The 13772-nt window shown below is 36.3% G+C and overlaps 1 protein-coding gene across 1 annotated transcript in view; it reads right to left on the bottom strand.

Annotated features, from left to right (window-relative positions):
• The window catches only part of LOC149574771 (Transport protein particle (TRAPP) component), a 57444-nt gene extending 45252 nt beyond the window's left edge, over positions 1 to 12192 (bottom strand). The window contains exon 1 of the mRNA XM_089814602.1: positions 11861 to 12192. Coding sequence (XP_089670728.1) covers positions 11861 to 12012 — 152 coding nt within the window. The 5' untranslated portion in view covers positions 12013 to 12192. The remainder of the gene's footprint in view (positions 1 to 11860) is intronic.
• Positions 12193 to 13772: the final 1580 nt, after the last annotated feature.

Genomic DNA, 13772 nt, shown 5'->3' with positions numbered 1-13772 from the left:
TCTTTATTGTCATTCTAATAGCTAACAAAATCACCATACTTTTTGCTCCTATTATATGTTTCCTTCATCTTCCCTAGCAACGTATCCTGCTCCTAATGATCCAGTGTTGCCTTTTGAGGCACCACCAAAATTTAACTTAATCCGCCCTTCCTCAAGGGCCTTTCAAGACTCCTTTATGAGGCAAGATGAAGGTTGAACCCCCAAGGGCCCATCAAAAGGCCAACTATTAAAGTAATATCGTAGATGTTTACAGTTTCTATAATGGTCATTTAGTTTAGGATCCTGCTAATTTAGTATTTCTTTATCGTAGTTAATTCCCTTTTTAGAAACTTTTGTATTGTAATTTCTTTATAAGGAGTATTCCTCTCCTTTTCAATTCACTAATACCATTAAATTTTATGGTATTAGAGTGGAAGTAACTTTTTGGTAATTTTTTAATAAAAAATTATAGGTAATCCTTAAAAGATTGAAAGATATTTTCACTGAAAACCAAGGGTTTTTTTCACCAATAATCAAGTCACGTGTCACCCATTCTTTTGTGGTTTAAGATGGGACCAACAAAAATTTGTTTCTTGGCCACCTTTTGTGTCGCTGTTTTCCTCTAACCTCTAGTCACTTTTTCGGAGTTAAATCTGCAAGCTACAGCTCTGTGGAGTGCAATTTGGAAGAAGATAAAACAAAGCAAATCTATGTTTCTAGAGTTTTGAGATGATAGCTGTCCTAATTGGGTTAACATAATCCAGGTGATAATATCGCACTTTCCACAATATAAGACATCTGTTGCCCAAACCAACTAGGACCTAAATTTGACGGTCCATCCTACTTTCAAATAGACCTTGGACAGTAAAATAAAAAGGCATACTTTATTTCAAAATAATGTCTTCATCACAGGAATAATTCAGTACATTTGAAATCTCTACTCTCTTTCAACATATTTATAAATTATTGAACTCTCATTATTTTTAGTGATGAAATTTTTAATTCTGAAAGGTGAGAATGAAATTGGGATGGTATTCCAAATAATTTCGATCAAATAAATATCTTCCAATTTTTAATTTTAGTCTAAAAAATTCAATCTGAATCTCATGTCCATATATCAAACAGCTAAAAGATTAATAGAAATATTTAAAAACTTTTCATCAAATTCGTTAACCAATAATTGATTTTTTAAAACTTATTTTATTTTCAAATGTTCAATTAATTTGCCAAGTTATTGTTGAATTTTTCCTTGGGTTTTTTAAGTCTTAAGTTTATTAAAAATTTCGATTTGCCAAGTTATTGTCAAGTCCGATTTTTTCAACTACAGTCAAACCAAATGATATCAATTTATAGATTTGTATAGCCTCATTAGAAGCTAAAATTCAAAAAATGGACGAGTATAGAGAACACGGCCAAAATCAAGGCCAAATTACATTGGACTAAGGAGGGTAACATGGATTCTAAGTACTCCTATAATTTTCTTAACTATAATCATAAAAAGAAGTATATTGGAGCTATTCCAGATGAAAATGGTCATCTTCGTACAAAGTCAAAAGATATAAAAGTTTTGTGTTGGAATTACTATGAGAAGCTTTTATAAGAAGATTTGCATTGGCAACATGTCCAGCCAATTCTGGAAGATATTATTAAAGAACAATATCCCTAGGGAATTGAATGTGAATTCATTATCTCTTCATTGAAGGCTTACAAAATGTTGTGTTTTCTATGGCTGCTAATAAAAGTCTTGAGATTGATAGACTTTCAATAGAGTTCTATCAAGCTATGTGGCAATATGTTAAAGATGATTTCTATATATTAGATTTAGAGGCTATGGAGCTAGGCTCATTAGGGCTTAATATTAATTGGGGCCTTACCAAACTCATTTCAATAGAGAAAAGATTAAGACACTATTGAGGGTTAGCATCCTATTACCTCAGATACCGATTCATGGCTCCCAATCGTGGCATCCTCATCGGAAGCAAACGAATCCCGCTCACCTTCCACATGCATCCGACAGCCTGCGGCTGGCTTCCGGCCAGCACCCATAGGGCTTTCGGGCGCATCCAGGATCATCTGCGAGCCCAACGGGTTGCAAACCAAAAAAAAATCAATAAAAAACATTATTTTATGACTTGTGTCTAATATGACATGTGATGGAATGATTTTTTAAAGTTTTTTTTCACTATGAAACCCTAAAACGACCCTAAAAGTCAATATTGAAGCATTCACAAGAGTCATTTTAGAACTTTGTTTGCACCTACAGCCACTCCTTCATTGTGAAGCTAAGTTCAGCATTTTCGAAGAGGATCGATCGAAGAGGGAGAGATAGCTTTCTCAAAGGAGTTTAAACCATTCAAGGTAAGTGATCAATCCTTTTCTTGAGTATTTAGATGAATTTTTTTAAAGTTTTTTTTCAATTTTTTTTTTTTTTGAAAGATATGTAGAAGCAACTTTGGGTATCTATTTTAGTAGTTTTTCTCACTTCTTTCCACTTGTATGAATGATCATTGATGTTCATAGTTGTTAGGAACTAATTAAAATTTATTTATTTTCTTATAAAATAGATTGCAAAAAACTAGGCAAAAATGGATGACGGTGGCAGTGCTAGTCAAAGTTTCGTGGGGGGTCAAGGAGGGGAAGGGACTGATAATTTCAAAATTGATGTAGGTTCTCCTTTGTGGAGACATACAACACGGATATCACAGGTTTCAGGAGGTGGCTCATACTACTGGAAGTGCAATTATTGTCAAAGTAACAAAGGAAAACCTTTCAATAGCTCATATTCCCGAGTGAAGCTTCATTTTATGGGCCCTGCTGGCAAAGGATTTGGAATGTGCAAAGGCAAAAATGGTACTGAGATGACTAGTGCAGAAATACTTTCATTTGTAAGAGAACAAGAAGCTGCTAATGCATTGATCAATAGATCAAAAAAAAGCTACTATCAAGGTCTTTCCTCAAAGAGCAAGCTATAGACACCCATTGAACCAATTGCATCCTCCCAACACCCATTCTTGCAAGTACCTGTGCCAAGAGAGGATGAGGAAGAAGTGGGAATTTCAACCCGCAAAAGAGGCCCATTGCACACCGCATTTAAAATGGAGGCAAAAGACCGTGCTGATGAGGCTATTGCACATTGCCTCTATGCGAATGGGCTTCCTTTCAACTTGGTGAGATCGCCATATTGGAAGGAAATGGTGGCAGCAATCAAAGAATCACCAGCTGACTACACAAGCCTGGAGTATGAAAAGGTGCGTACAACTCTATTGCAACAAGAGAAGGCACATATAGAGAAAGACCTTCAACCAATCAAAAAATCTTAGAAAACTTCGAGTCTAACTATTGTGTCAAATGGTTGGAAGGATACAAGAAACCGGCCACTAATTAATGTGATTGCAGTTTCCCCCAAAGGGGCAATGTTTTTGAAGGTTATTGATTGTGAGGGGCAAGTGAAGGATTCCGAATTCATTTCTAGAATTCTCATCGAGGCCATCGAGATGGTGGGTAGTGAGAATGTGGTACAGGTGGTCACAAACAATGCCAAAAATTGCAGGGATGTGAGTGTTTTGGCTGAAAGTCGGTATGAGCATATTTTTTGGACCCCATGCACTATTCACTCCCTTAACTTGATCATGCAGAGGATTGGCACTGAAGTAGATTGGGTGAAGAAAATATATGAAGAGGGGGAGGACATACAGATGCTTGAGACCAACCACCACATGTCACAATCCATTTTTAGAACATACTCCAAATTGGAGTTGCTGAACGTAAATTAATTTTTTTAAATTACTAAGTTTCATGGTTTTGTAATTTAGTTAAAAATTAAAATTTATAATTATATTGTCAATTGACATATTGTTAACTTGCTTAGGTTGCTAAGACCCGTTTTGCATCTCATACAATTGTTATGAGACGACTCCTCAAGGTAAAATATGCATTGGGCCAAATGGTCATCAGTAATCAATGGGGTGTATGGAAGATCTCAAATTCAGAAACAGCACAAAGGATCAGGGATTTGATCTTGAGTGAGAGTTGGTGGGCTCGTGTGGCATATGTATTGGATTTCACCGAGCCCATCATGACTATGCTCCGTTTTGCTGATACAGATACACCTTACTTGGGGGATGTGTATGATGGCATGGACACCATGGTTGAGAAGGTAAAACATTCTATACAAGCACATGAGAGTGACCCCACACAATGTGAAGCCTTAAGCACACAAGTGCAAGCAATTATCAACCATTGCTGGAATAAGATGACTACCCCATTGCACCTCCTTGCATATGCCTTATCTCCTAGGTACTATAGTGAGGAGGTAGTTGGTATGCCGGGTAGAGTTGCACCATTTGCGGATGAGGAGGTTGCTGAGGGGTGCCACAAAGCTCTTACAAGACTCTTCCCACTGGAAGAAATGCATGAAAAAGTGAGGGAAGAATTTGGGTTGTTTGCTTCGAGGTTAAGGCATTCTCCATTTGCACTAAAGGACCAAAATAGAATGGGAGCTATCACATGGTGGTACATGTATGTTCAACCTTTCAAGCATCTTCAACCTCTTGCAATCAAGGTCCTATCACAAGTAAGTTTTTAATTTTGTTTTGTAAATTTGTTTTAAACTTTTATGTTTACACTTGCATTTTAGAATTTAGTGTTTCACACATTCTTTAAAATTAATTTGCTTTTCATTTGTATGTTTTGTGACAACTATATAGGTTGCTAGTTCTTCTGCTGCTGAAAGGAATTGAAGTACATACTCCTTTATCCATTCAGTGAAGCACAATCGGTTGGGCTCCAAGAAAGCTGAGGACTTGGTCTTTGTCCACACCAACTTGCGTCTTTTGTCACGTAAGAATGATCATTACAAGGAAGTGGCAACAAAGCTTTGGGATGTAGCCCCTAAGTGTGCAAATTTGGATGCAACACTTTATGATCTTATTACGATTGGAGACGGTGATGATGATAGCGTGGCACATGGTGCATCTAGCATAAGTGGAACCATGCTTGGTTCAAATAATCTTTCAGCAGTTGGAGATGATGATGAGAATGTGGATTTTCTTGCGAATCCCTATGATTCAGAGCCAAACTTACTTTGATTGAATCTTTAGACTTCAATCATTAACTATGTTTTTATTTTGTTGGAATCTTGAACATGACCTATTTGAACTTATTGTTTAAAAATTAAGACTAAACACTAATGTTGGACAAGCACATATTGATATTGATATATCATATGAATTTTGAAATATCTTGAATTTTGATAAAGGGTTAAGTATCATAGATTCATAGTCATATTATCAAATGATTTATTTTTGTATATTTCTTGCATTTCTTGCATTTCTTTGCATATTATATATATATATATATATACGTTTCCTCACGCATCCGCATCCAAAAAAAAAAAAATCCCCGCATCCCGTATCCGCTTCCAAAATCCGCATCCGAATTGGTAACCTAGCCTATTACAGTGCTTGATACCTCCAACAAAATTATTGCTAAAGCAATGCTGCAAGGATTAAACTTATAGTGAAAGGCATTTTCAAACCAGAGCAAATAAGGTTTCTTAGCAAGACATTTATCCTAGATGATATTATGCTAGCATGTGAAACTATAGAATGGGTTCAAATTTTCAATGATCAAGTCCAAATGCTCTCCTTCTTAAGTTGTATTTTGATAAAGCTTACAATAGAATGTGTTAGAGGTTTATTCTCGAGATGCTGAATGGTTAGGTTTAACCCCAAGTTATGTAAGCATGTTGAATGTTGTTTAAAGATGCCAATCCTTAGCTTATAATGAATAAAGATATGTCAACCACTTTTCCCTTAGAATGTTCAATCAGAAAAGGTTGTCATTTGTTTCATTTTCGTTATGCTCTTGCTGCTAATGCCCTTGGTTATTTGCAGCGAGAATACAATCAAGTAAATAAGATCATGATTATCTACATTCCCAATAATGTGGTAATTATTAATTCTCATTTTGCTATAATAGCATGATTTTTCTTCAAATTTTAAAGAGATCATTAATGTTATAGATGCCTTAACCTTTAGTGTTTTGTTTCTAATTCTAAGTTAGCACATGATACGAACAGATCCTATTCCTCCTTAGATTCTTGCAGATTTTGTTGATGTTTTGTCCAGAAATAAAGATAAACAGCAATACGAAAAATAAAGAACAGTAAGACACAGAAAGACACAACTTATTATCCTAGAAAAACCCTCAAACTTGAGGGGGAAAACCCAGCCACAGCTAAAAAAAACATACCTCTTTTGTTAAACAATAGAGATCTGAGCACAATGCTTCTATCTAAATACACCCTCATCACACAAAGCAATGATATATAACAAGAATTGGCAGACTCTTCATATCATAACCAAAAGTCTTTTCATTTCCCAAATGTGTGTCTCTTCATATTTCCACGCATGTCTCTTCAAAGTTCATACCCCTCAAACGTGTGTCTCTTCATCTTTCCAAATGCAAGTATATGAAAGAGCACCATGCAAGTAATCAGAATATCTCTTGCAGCTACAAACATCAACATTTTCTCTTAGAAAAGGAGATATCATTTGCAGATTTTGTGGTCATCATGACAAACATAATAACTACACCCATGTGTGTCAATAACAAAACTTTATTACAGATTTTTTCAACATAATAGAGTCATCTCAGCATTACATTCACCATGGCTACTCCCAAAGGGTGAAGAACTAAGATGGAGTCTCACACATGACTTCCACCATGGCTACTCCCAGAGGTTGAATCCACCATACCTACTCCGGCTAGTGAAACAAAGGCTTTCATCTCAAACTTCTCTCACAGAGAAGAACTCATTAACAAGGGATTGCACCTCGAACTTCTCCCTCACAAAGAAGAACTCATTTACAAGGGATTACACCTTGAACTTCTCCCTCGTAGAGAAGAACTCATTAAAAAGGTATTGCACCTCGAACTTCTCCCTCATGGAGAATAACTCATTAACAATAAGTAAAAGAATCACTAAAGCTGAGACTCTCTCTCAATAGTATCTCTTTCTCGACAGGGGCAGCACTCTCACTGCTTTGATTATTACAATGAAAGAGCTGATTCCAAGTTTGACCAAACAAGGAGCTTTTGTAGTGACACTGCTACACAAGCTTGTTGATCCTTAGTGAAGGACTTGGCACTCTCCCTCTACCGCACAAGCTCCCTCTGAATCTTATTTCTTCCTCTCCATGCAAATACAATCTGTATAGTTATATGCCATCAACGCAGTCCCATGACTGCAAAAGAGTCCTCATCTTTTTTTCATTTCTTCAGCTTGCATGATTTTGCATGTGATCTCTCAACACCTTGTTGCTTCTTGATTTGTCCTAGAAGCATTTTTAGAGAGATTGGTAATAGTTCATAGAATCAAACTATCAAGATGAGAAATATACAGATCAATGCTAGAAGCATACACTAATCTCAGTGCTATAACAAGAATTAATATTAAGTACATAAAATTCAAGATCAATATTCAAAGGTATAATCAATAAACACTTCAAGAGTGCCTATAATTATCTCTCAAATGCACCAATCATTCCTTTGTTAGCAGCAAAGTCAATAGACTAGAAGCAAAAATAGTTGGGACTGCTTTGTTAGTGCAGCACATATGAAATTTGCCTCTCCAACCTCTGTTGGAGCTTCCTGTGTATGTAACTCTCAAGAATTAATTGTCCCAACCACTTGAAATGCAGCGATAAGTGCTCAGATCACTTCTAAATTGATTAATGGCTTGAAGATCACACACAGACCTAACTGAATGGAAAACATACTCACTGACCAGTCAACCCTATGCCACCAAACAAAGTCGTACCCAAGTTGAAGCCAACATTCATTTCTTGCATCTCCTAAATTCCCACTTTTCCTATTCCGATTCAGGATCTTTACTAGACCGCCTCTGATAACATATTAATGTTTTGCCCAGAAATAAAGATAAACAGCAATGAACAAAACAAAGAACATTAAGACACAACAATTTGTCCTGGGAAAACCCTCCAACTTGAGGGGAAAAACCCAGCAACACCAAAAAAATCTCTTTTATTAAATAATAGAGATCTAAGTGCAATGCTTTGAACTGAATACACCGTCATCACACAAAGTAACGATATATATCTTGCGAGACTCTTCATATCATAATCGAAAGTCTCTTCATTTTCCAAATGCGTGTCTCTTCGTATATTTAGACGTGTCTCTTGATACCCTCAAATGCATGTCTCTTCATAATTCCAAACGCAAGTATATGAAAGAACAGCATGCAAGTAATCGAGATATCTCCTGCAGCTACAAACAACAACAGTTTTATCGCTATTCGGGCATCCCCTTTGGATTGGGTTTTCTCTTTCTAATTTGTGGAAGTGGTTTCTTAAGAAAGCGAAAATTAAACTATGCACTTGGGAAACAATTTTTTTAGTTGGCAAGATTGAAATTGTGAATTGCATATTTTGGCTTCACGTGAATATTTGTCCTCTTGCAAGCTGCCTTCTAAGAAAGGTTATGATGACTTTATTAAGATTGTTTGCCACTTGTTACAGTCCAACTGGAGTGGTAATGCCAGATTCAAGTATGCATTGTGTTGTCATGAATGCTGATGATACTACATTGGGGGAGTATCCTGAGCATTGGAGAGTATTGATATGTTGCATTCATGACTGTGTTTATCATTGATGTCAAGATAGCATTGTTTCTGTAAAGACTGGCAGGGTAGCAGAGAGAGATCTTGCTGATATGGACAATGGTTTGATTGTTTGGTCATGCGCAATTATGGACATGTAAATCACAGTGTCCCGATGAAGTGTTCAAGTGCACAAAGTCTAAGTCGGTAGCGTACAAAAGTTGTGCCTGATTTTCGGAGAGCAGTACAGAGACGAGAGTATTGGGAAAGCAGTTCCTGATGTTTGTTGTCTATCTTACATTTGAGATGTAATGAAGTATTGCGCAGTCGGGCAGTGTTAAAGGATAGTCAGTTAATGATGTTAGCAAGTGCGCAAGTCTTAGTATCGCATGTGTAAAGTTTTGTATGGACTATGAGCCGACAATGTTATTGGAATAGTAATTTTTTTAATTATCTTATTTTTATTAATTGGGAAAGTCTCAAGGCCGACTCAGGGAATTCTTATGAAGATATGTATAAAGGAAAGTTGTTTTCCTTAATTGTAATGTGTCTTCAAGTATTATGATAGTTATTCAAGCACGAATTGCGAAAAGGAGCAGAGTGCTTACTAAATGCATGTAAGCAATCCAAGGGATTATTGGATGCGCAATTCGAGATCTGGTTACACGATCTAAAGGAGCAAAGTCCAGTTCACAGGACAGAGATGGAGGAAGGAAGTACAATTCAGTTCTATTATTCTGCAAGGAATGATACAAAGACCATTTGGACAGTGGGTTTATTGGTCTTGCCCTTGAAGCTATTTGGGTAGTGGGTCCAGTTGTCTTCCACAACTCCTAACAGGGTTGGCACAACTCTAACAGGGTTGGAATCTCCTAACAGGGATCCAAAGTCTCCTAACACGGACTCATGTACTGAATGTTGTAACAGACTCCTAACAGGGTCTATCCTCTAACAAGGAATATTTATATTAGTACATCATCTTGTGGGTACCATCCCCACCAGGGTTTTCCCTCCGATCAAGGGTTTCCCTAGTTAACATATCTAGTGTTATTGTGTATGAGTATCTTGTTGTAGTTTCAGTTTACATTACTCATATGGTTAAAATTGTTTAAGATTGTAATTTGTGAAAATTAGTTGTATAATTGATTCACCACCCCTCCCCTCTCAGTTATATCAGTGGACTATATTTTCTAACACACTGTATCCAAACTAAAGCTAAAGGTGGGTTAGGCCTGTTCAATCCCAAAACATAGGGGGGTTGTTTGGCAATAAAATGGACAATTAGTGCTGCTAATGGAGACGAACCTTTGTAAAACTTGGTTCATTATCGTATTTAGTATTTACTATTATCCAAGTCTCACTCAAGAAAAAATGGCAAACTGTCATGTGGGTAGATAAACTACTGATGGCTCTTTTCTTTTACATTATAACTTCATTTCCCTTACAGTCTATTTGGAGGACATGACAGCAAGTGTGTAAATACATGAACTACAAAAATTACTCATTACAACATGAGTTCAGTTTTGGTTCCACGTCTATTTCGTGGAACGAATCGATTTGATATCAAGTTCAACCTCATGCTATTTTCTTTCAAACAGATGGTTACTACTTATTCAGGAAATGTGTCTATCAGTTCAAAGAATCAAAGGCCTATAGGATTTTAGTTCTGTATACTGGGGTACCTGGCAAAACATTAGGAACAACTTTGATTTAAACAAAAGGTTTAAAGGGTTTGTCATTTTTGTGAAATCTCTTGTTCCTCTAGACATTATTATGAAACTTTGCACTCCACTAACATATAATTTCTCTAAGGATTGGCGGCAATTTTCTAATCATCAGCATGGCTACTTTCTTTGAAAAAAAATCTATTCATGTCTCTTCCATGCTTTGACTTTAATCCTAGATTGAATCAAAAGTGAAAATGTAGATTCCAAGAAAAAGAGCTAGAAAAACGTGAGTGCTCAAACTTGGCAGTCTAAGGCTGAGGCTAATGCTCAGATTCTGACTTGGAACGTTTTACAGTTCAAGCTGCCATTGGTGACAGGTTGAGATGCATCATGGTACAGCCAAATAGATATCCATTTTGACATCAAAAAGAAAGGCTGAAACATATTTTCTGGGACTACGCATGTACTAAAAAACATGGAATGCTATTTTCTATTATATCCCTACCAATTGTTACCATGTTTTCAGTTAGATAGAAGTGATTTTGGACTTAAGCCTTCAGAGAAAATTTATTGTTAATTCTAGAAGAAGAGTATTTTACTCAGCATATGGAGAAGTAGATGCACGGTTGTTTTTTCTAACCATGATACTCTTCAAGAAGGTCAAATGCTAAGGCTTTACTCTAATATCATTTTTTTTAAAAATTTGGTGCTCTCAGCTGCAAGGGGGTCCCAAAGAACAAGTGAATATCGGCAATCATCAGGACAGCAGCAAGTTTCAAAGATTCAAAATTTGAGGGTGGTCCTCTTTTGTAATGGTGTTATGCTCCCCTGGTCCTCTTTTGTAATGGTGATATGCTCCCCTGGAGCTGTTCTTGTTTCAATCCTCTTCCTGGATGTTACGTTGTATTGTTATTTCTGCTGGTTCTTACTGGCAGTTGTCTGGCTGCCTTCTATAATGTATTTCTTTTCCTTGATTCAATATTAATAAAAGCGCTTTTATATAGGGTGCATGGATAAACATTCAATTCCTACTGATGCATTCTTTTGTGCGATGCATGGATGGACATGCTCTCATGGCCTGACTAAAGACAATTTCTTTATCATTTACCAGTGAAGCTCAAATGCTAGCCAGAGCTCAATAAGAAATCCAAGACCAAAGCATTCTGTAGCGAAATCTCCAACCAAGTAAAAGATAATACTAGTGACAAGAGAATTACATCTAAGCAACGACCAGGATGAATCACAACAACCTAGCTAAGCTGCAGCGCTCCAATAATCTAACCCTTGTATACCCAGCTTAAGAGTTAACTGCCTAATTAGGCATGGGCTTCAGAAAGGATGCGCAGAAACATCATATTTATTTTCAATTGGCTGTGCGAATTCTTCCCGTTCCACATGGAATAGCTACAATTATTGTTTTTTAAAAACAAAATTAAATTCATAAATAAGAAAGAAGTGCATTTCAATGGCCCGTCATAATCTAACATCTAGATTTTCCTTTTCAGATGTCAATTGAATTAAAGAGAAAAATAAATCCGAAAAGAAATAGAAGTAGGGTGCAAATGTGGAAGGAAAAGAAAAATAGAAATGGGACCTCTCAGCGAGCTGGAGGCCAACTTGAAAGCCAATGGCTTCGATCCGCCTGGCGGCAAGCTCCTGCTTATTGCCATAGAACCTGCCACAGTATGCAGACACCATCTCCATCGTGACACTCTCCAAACAGCTCTCCGACACTTCCCTCACCATTTTCCCCTTCTACTTAAAGATGCGTCTTTGCCTGATTTGGAAGCCTGTTTTATACAAGATAGTCACGTCCTTGCCTTCATCTTTGTTTTTCAACCCTCCCTGCAATTTCCAATTTATGGAGGTTCCAAACTCAACGGTATGCTTCTGGGAGTTGAAATTCCTCGGTCCATTTACATCCCCAAATCCTCTCTACTAATGTAATACTTGATAAGTAGGAGATGATTTCCACAGCTAGTCAAATTGTGATGTGAATATCAGGATTTAACTGTGTGATTTTTTGAGTCAAACTCGATGACCCATATTTCATGAGTAGTGATTCAACATGAATCCATCTCTCATGAGAATAAATGGAACACTTAGCACTCATTGGATCTAGGTGATGCTCACAGGGGTGAAGCACCGGGACTTCCCGGGAGGTCATCACACAGTTAAATCCTGATATTCACATCACAATGTAATACTTGTTTTTGTGGGACAACACAAAATATGACAACAAAAATGATGTCAATCTTTTATTATTATTATTAAATAGGCTTTAATTTGAGTAAGCATTGATTAAACCTAGATTGATGGATGAGGTTTAAAGAATTATTATTACAAAGATTTAATAATATTTAATACTTACAAAATTATAAAGAAAGAAATTTGCTCATGGTAAATTATAAAAAATGGGGTGGCTTGCAAAACTTTGCACATAGTGTGGCTTATAAGATCAATCTTAGGAAAAACATAGTCTTTGTTTATATTATGAGAAAGTGGTTAGTCAAAGAATTAATAAAAGATGTATAATGTATAAAGGAGGTTGTATGTAAATCCCTTATAATTGTTAGTTTATAGAGAATTGTTGCAAATGTATTGGTACTACCATAATGTTTGGTATGTTTTTTTTTTCAAATATAGCATCTTCACACACACACACACACACACACACACACACACACACACACACACACACACACACTATAAAACATCAACACTCCCTCTTAGCTAGGAGGATAAACACATGACCATATATTACCTCAATACTATACGAATATCTTTGATTTGAAGATGTACAACATTTTGATATCACATATGATATCGAGAGTATTGGTCTTCCATAATATCAACACGTGATATTCACCAAATACTCAAATAAGGTTTGATATCACATATGATATCATAAGTATCGTTCTCCCATAATATCAACATTCGGTATCCACCAAGTACTCAAAAAGGTTTTGATATCACATCTGATATCATGAGTATTGGTCTCCCAGAATACATGATATTCACCAATTACTCAAAAATGTTTGATATCACATATGATATCATGAGTATTGGTCTCCCAAAATATGAATGATATTCACCAGATACTCTTTGAGTAATGGCCTTCCAGAATGTTGAGATGCATGATGTTCACCAAGTACTGTGAGTAATGGCCTTCCAGAATGTTGAGATGTATGATGTTCACCAAGTACTGTGAGTAATGGCCTTCCAAAACATCAAGTTGCATGATATTCACCAAGTACTCTATGAGTAATGGCCTTCTACAACATCAAGTCGCATGACATTCACCAAGTACTCTGTGTAAATGACCTTCTAGAACATCAATTTGCTTAACATTCACCATGCACTCAAAAAAGTTTATAAGGTATGTGCACACACATTCTCACAATGCTTACCATATAAACATCTACCATACAAAGTATAGTCTATTATGATCTGCATAGACATCATAAGATATCCATCATAATAGAAAATTAAGTTATTGTAAAATC

This window comes from Cupressus sempervirens, chromosome 2 (assembly GCF_028749045.1).
Source record: "Cupressus sempervirens isolate cs-2001-9-10 chromosome 2, ASM2874904v1, whole genome shotgun sequence".
NCBI lineage: Eukaryota > Viridiplantae > Streptophyta > Pinopsida > Cupressales > Cupressaceae > Cupressus > Cupressus sempervirens.
This window is presented reverse-complemented; position numbering and strand designations above follow the sequence as displayed.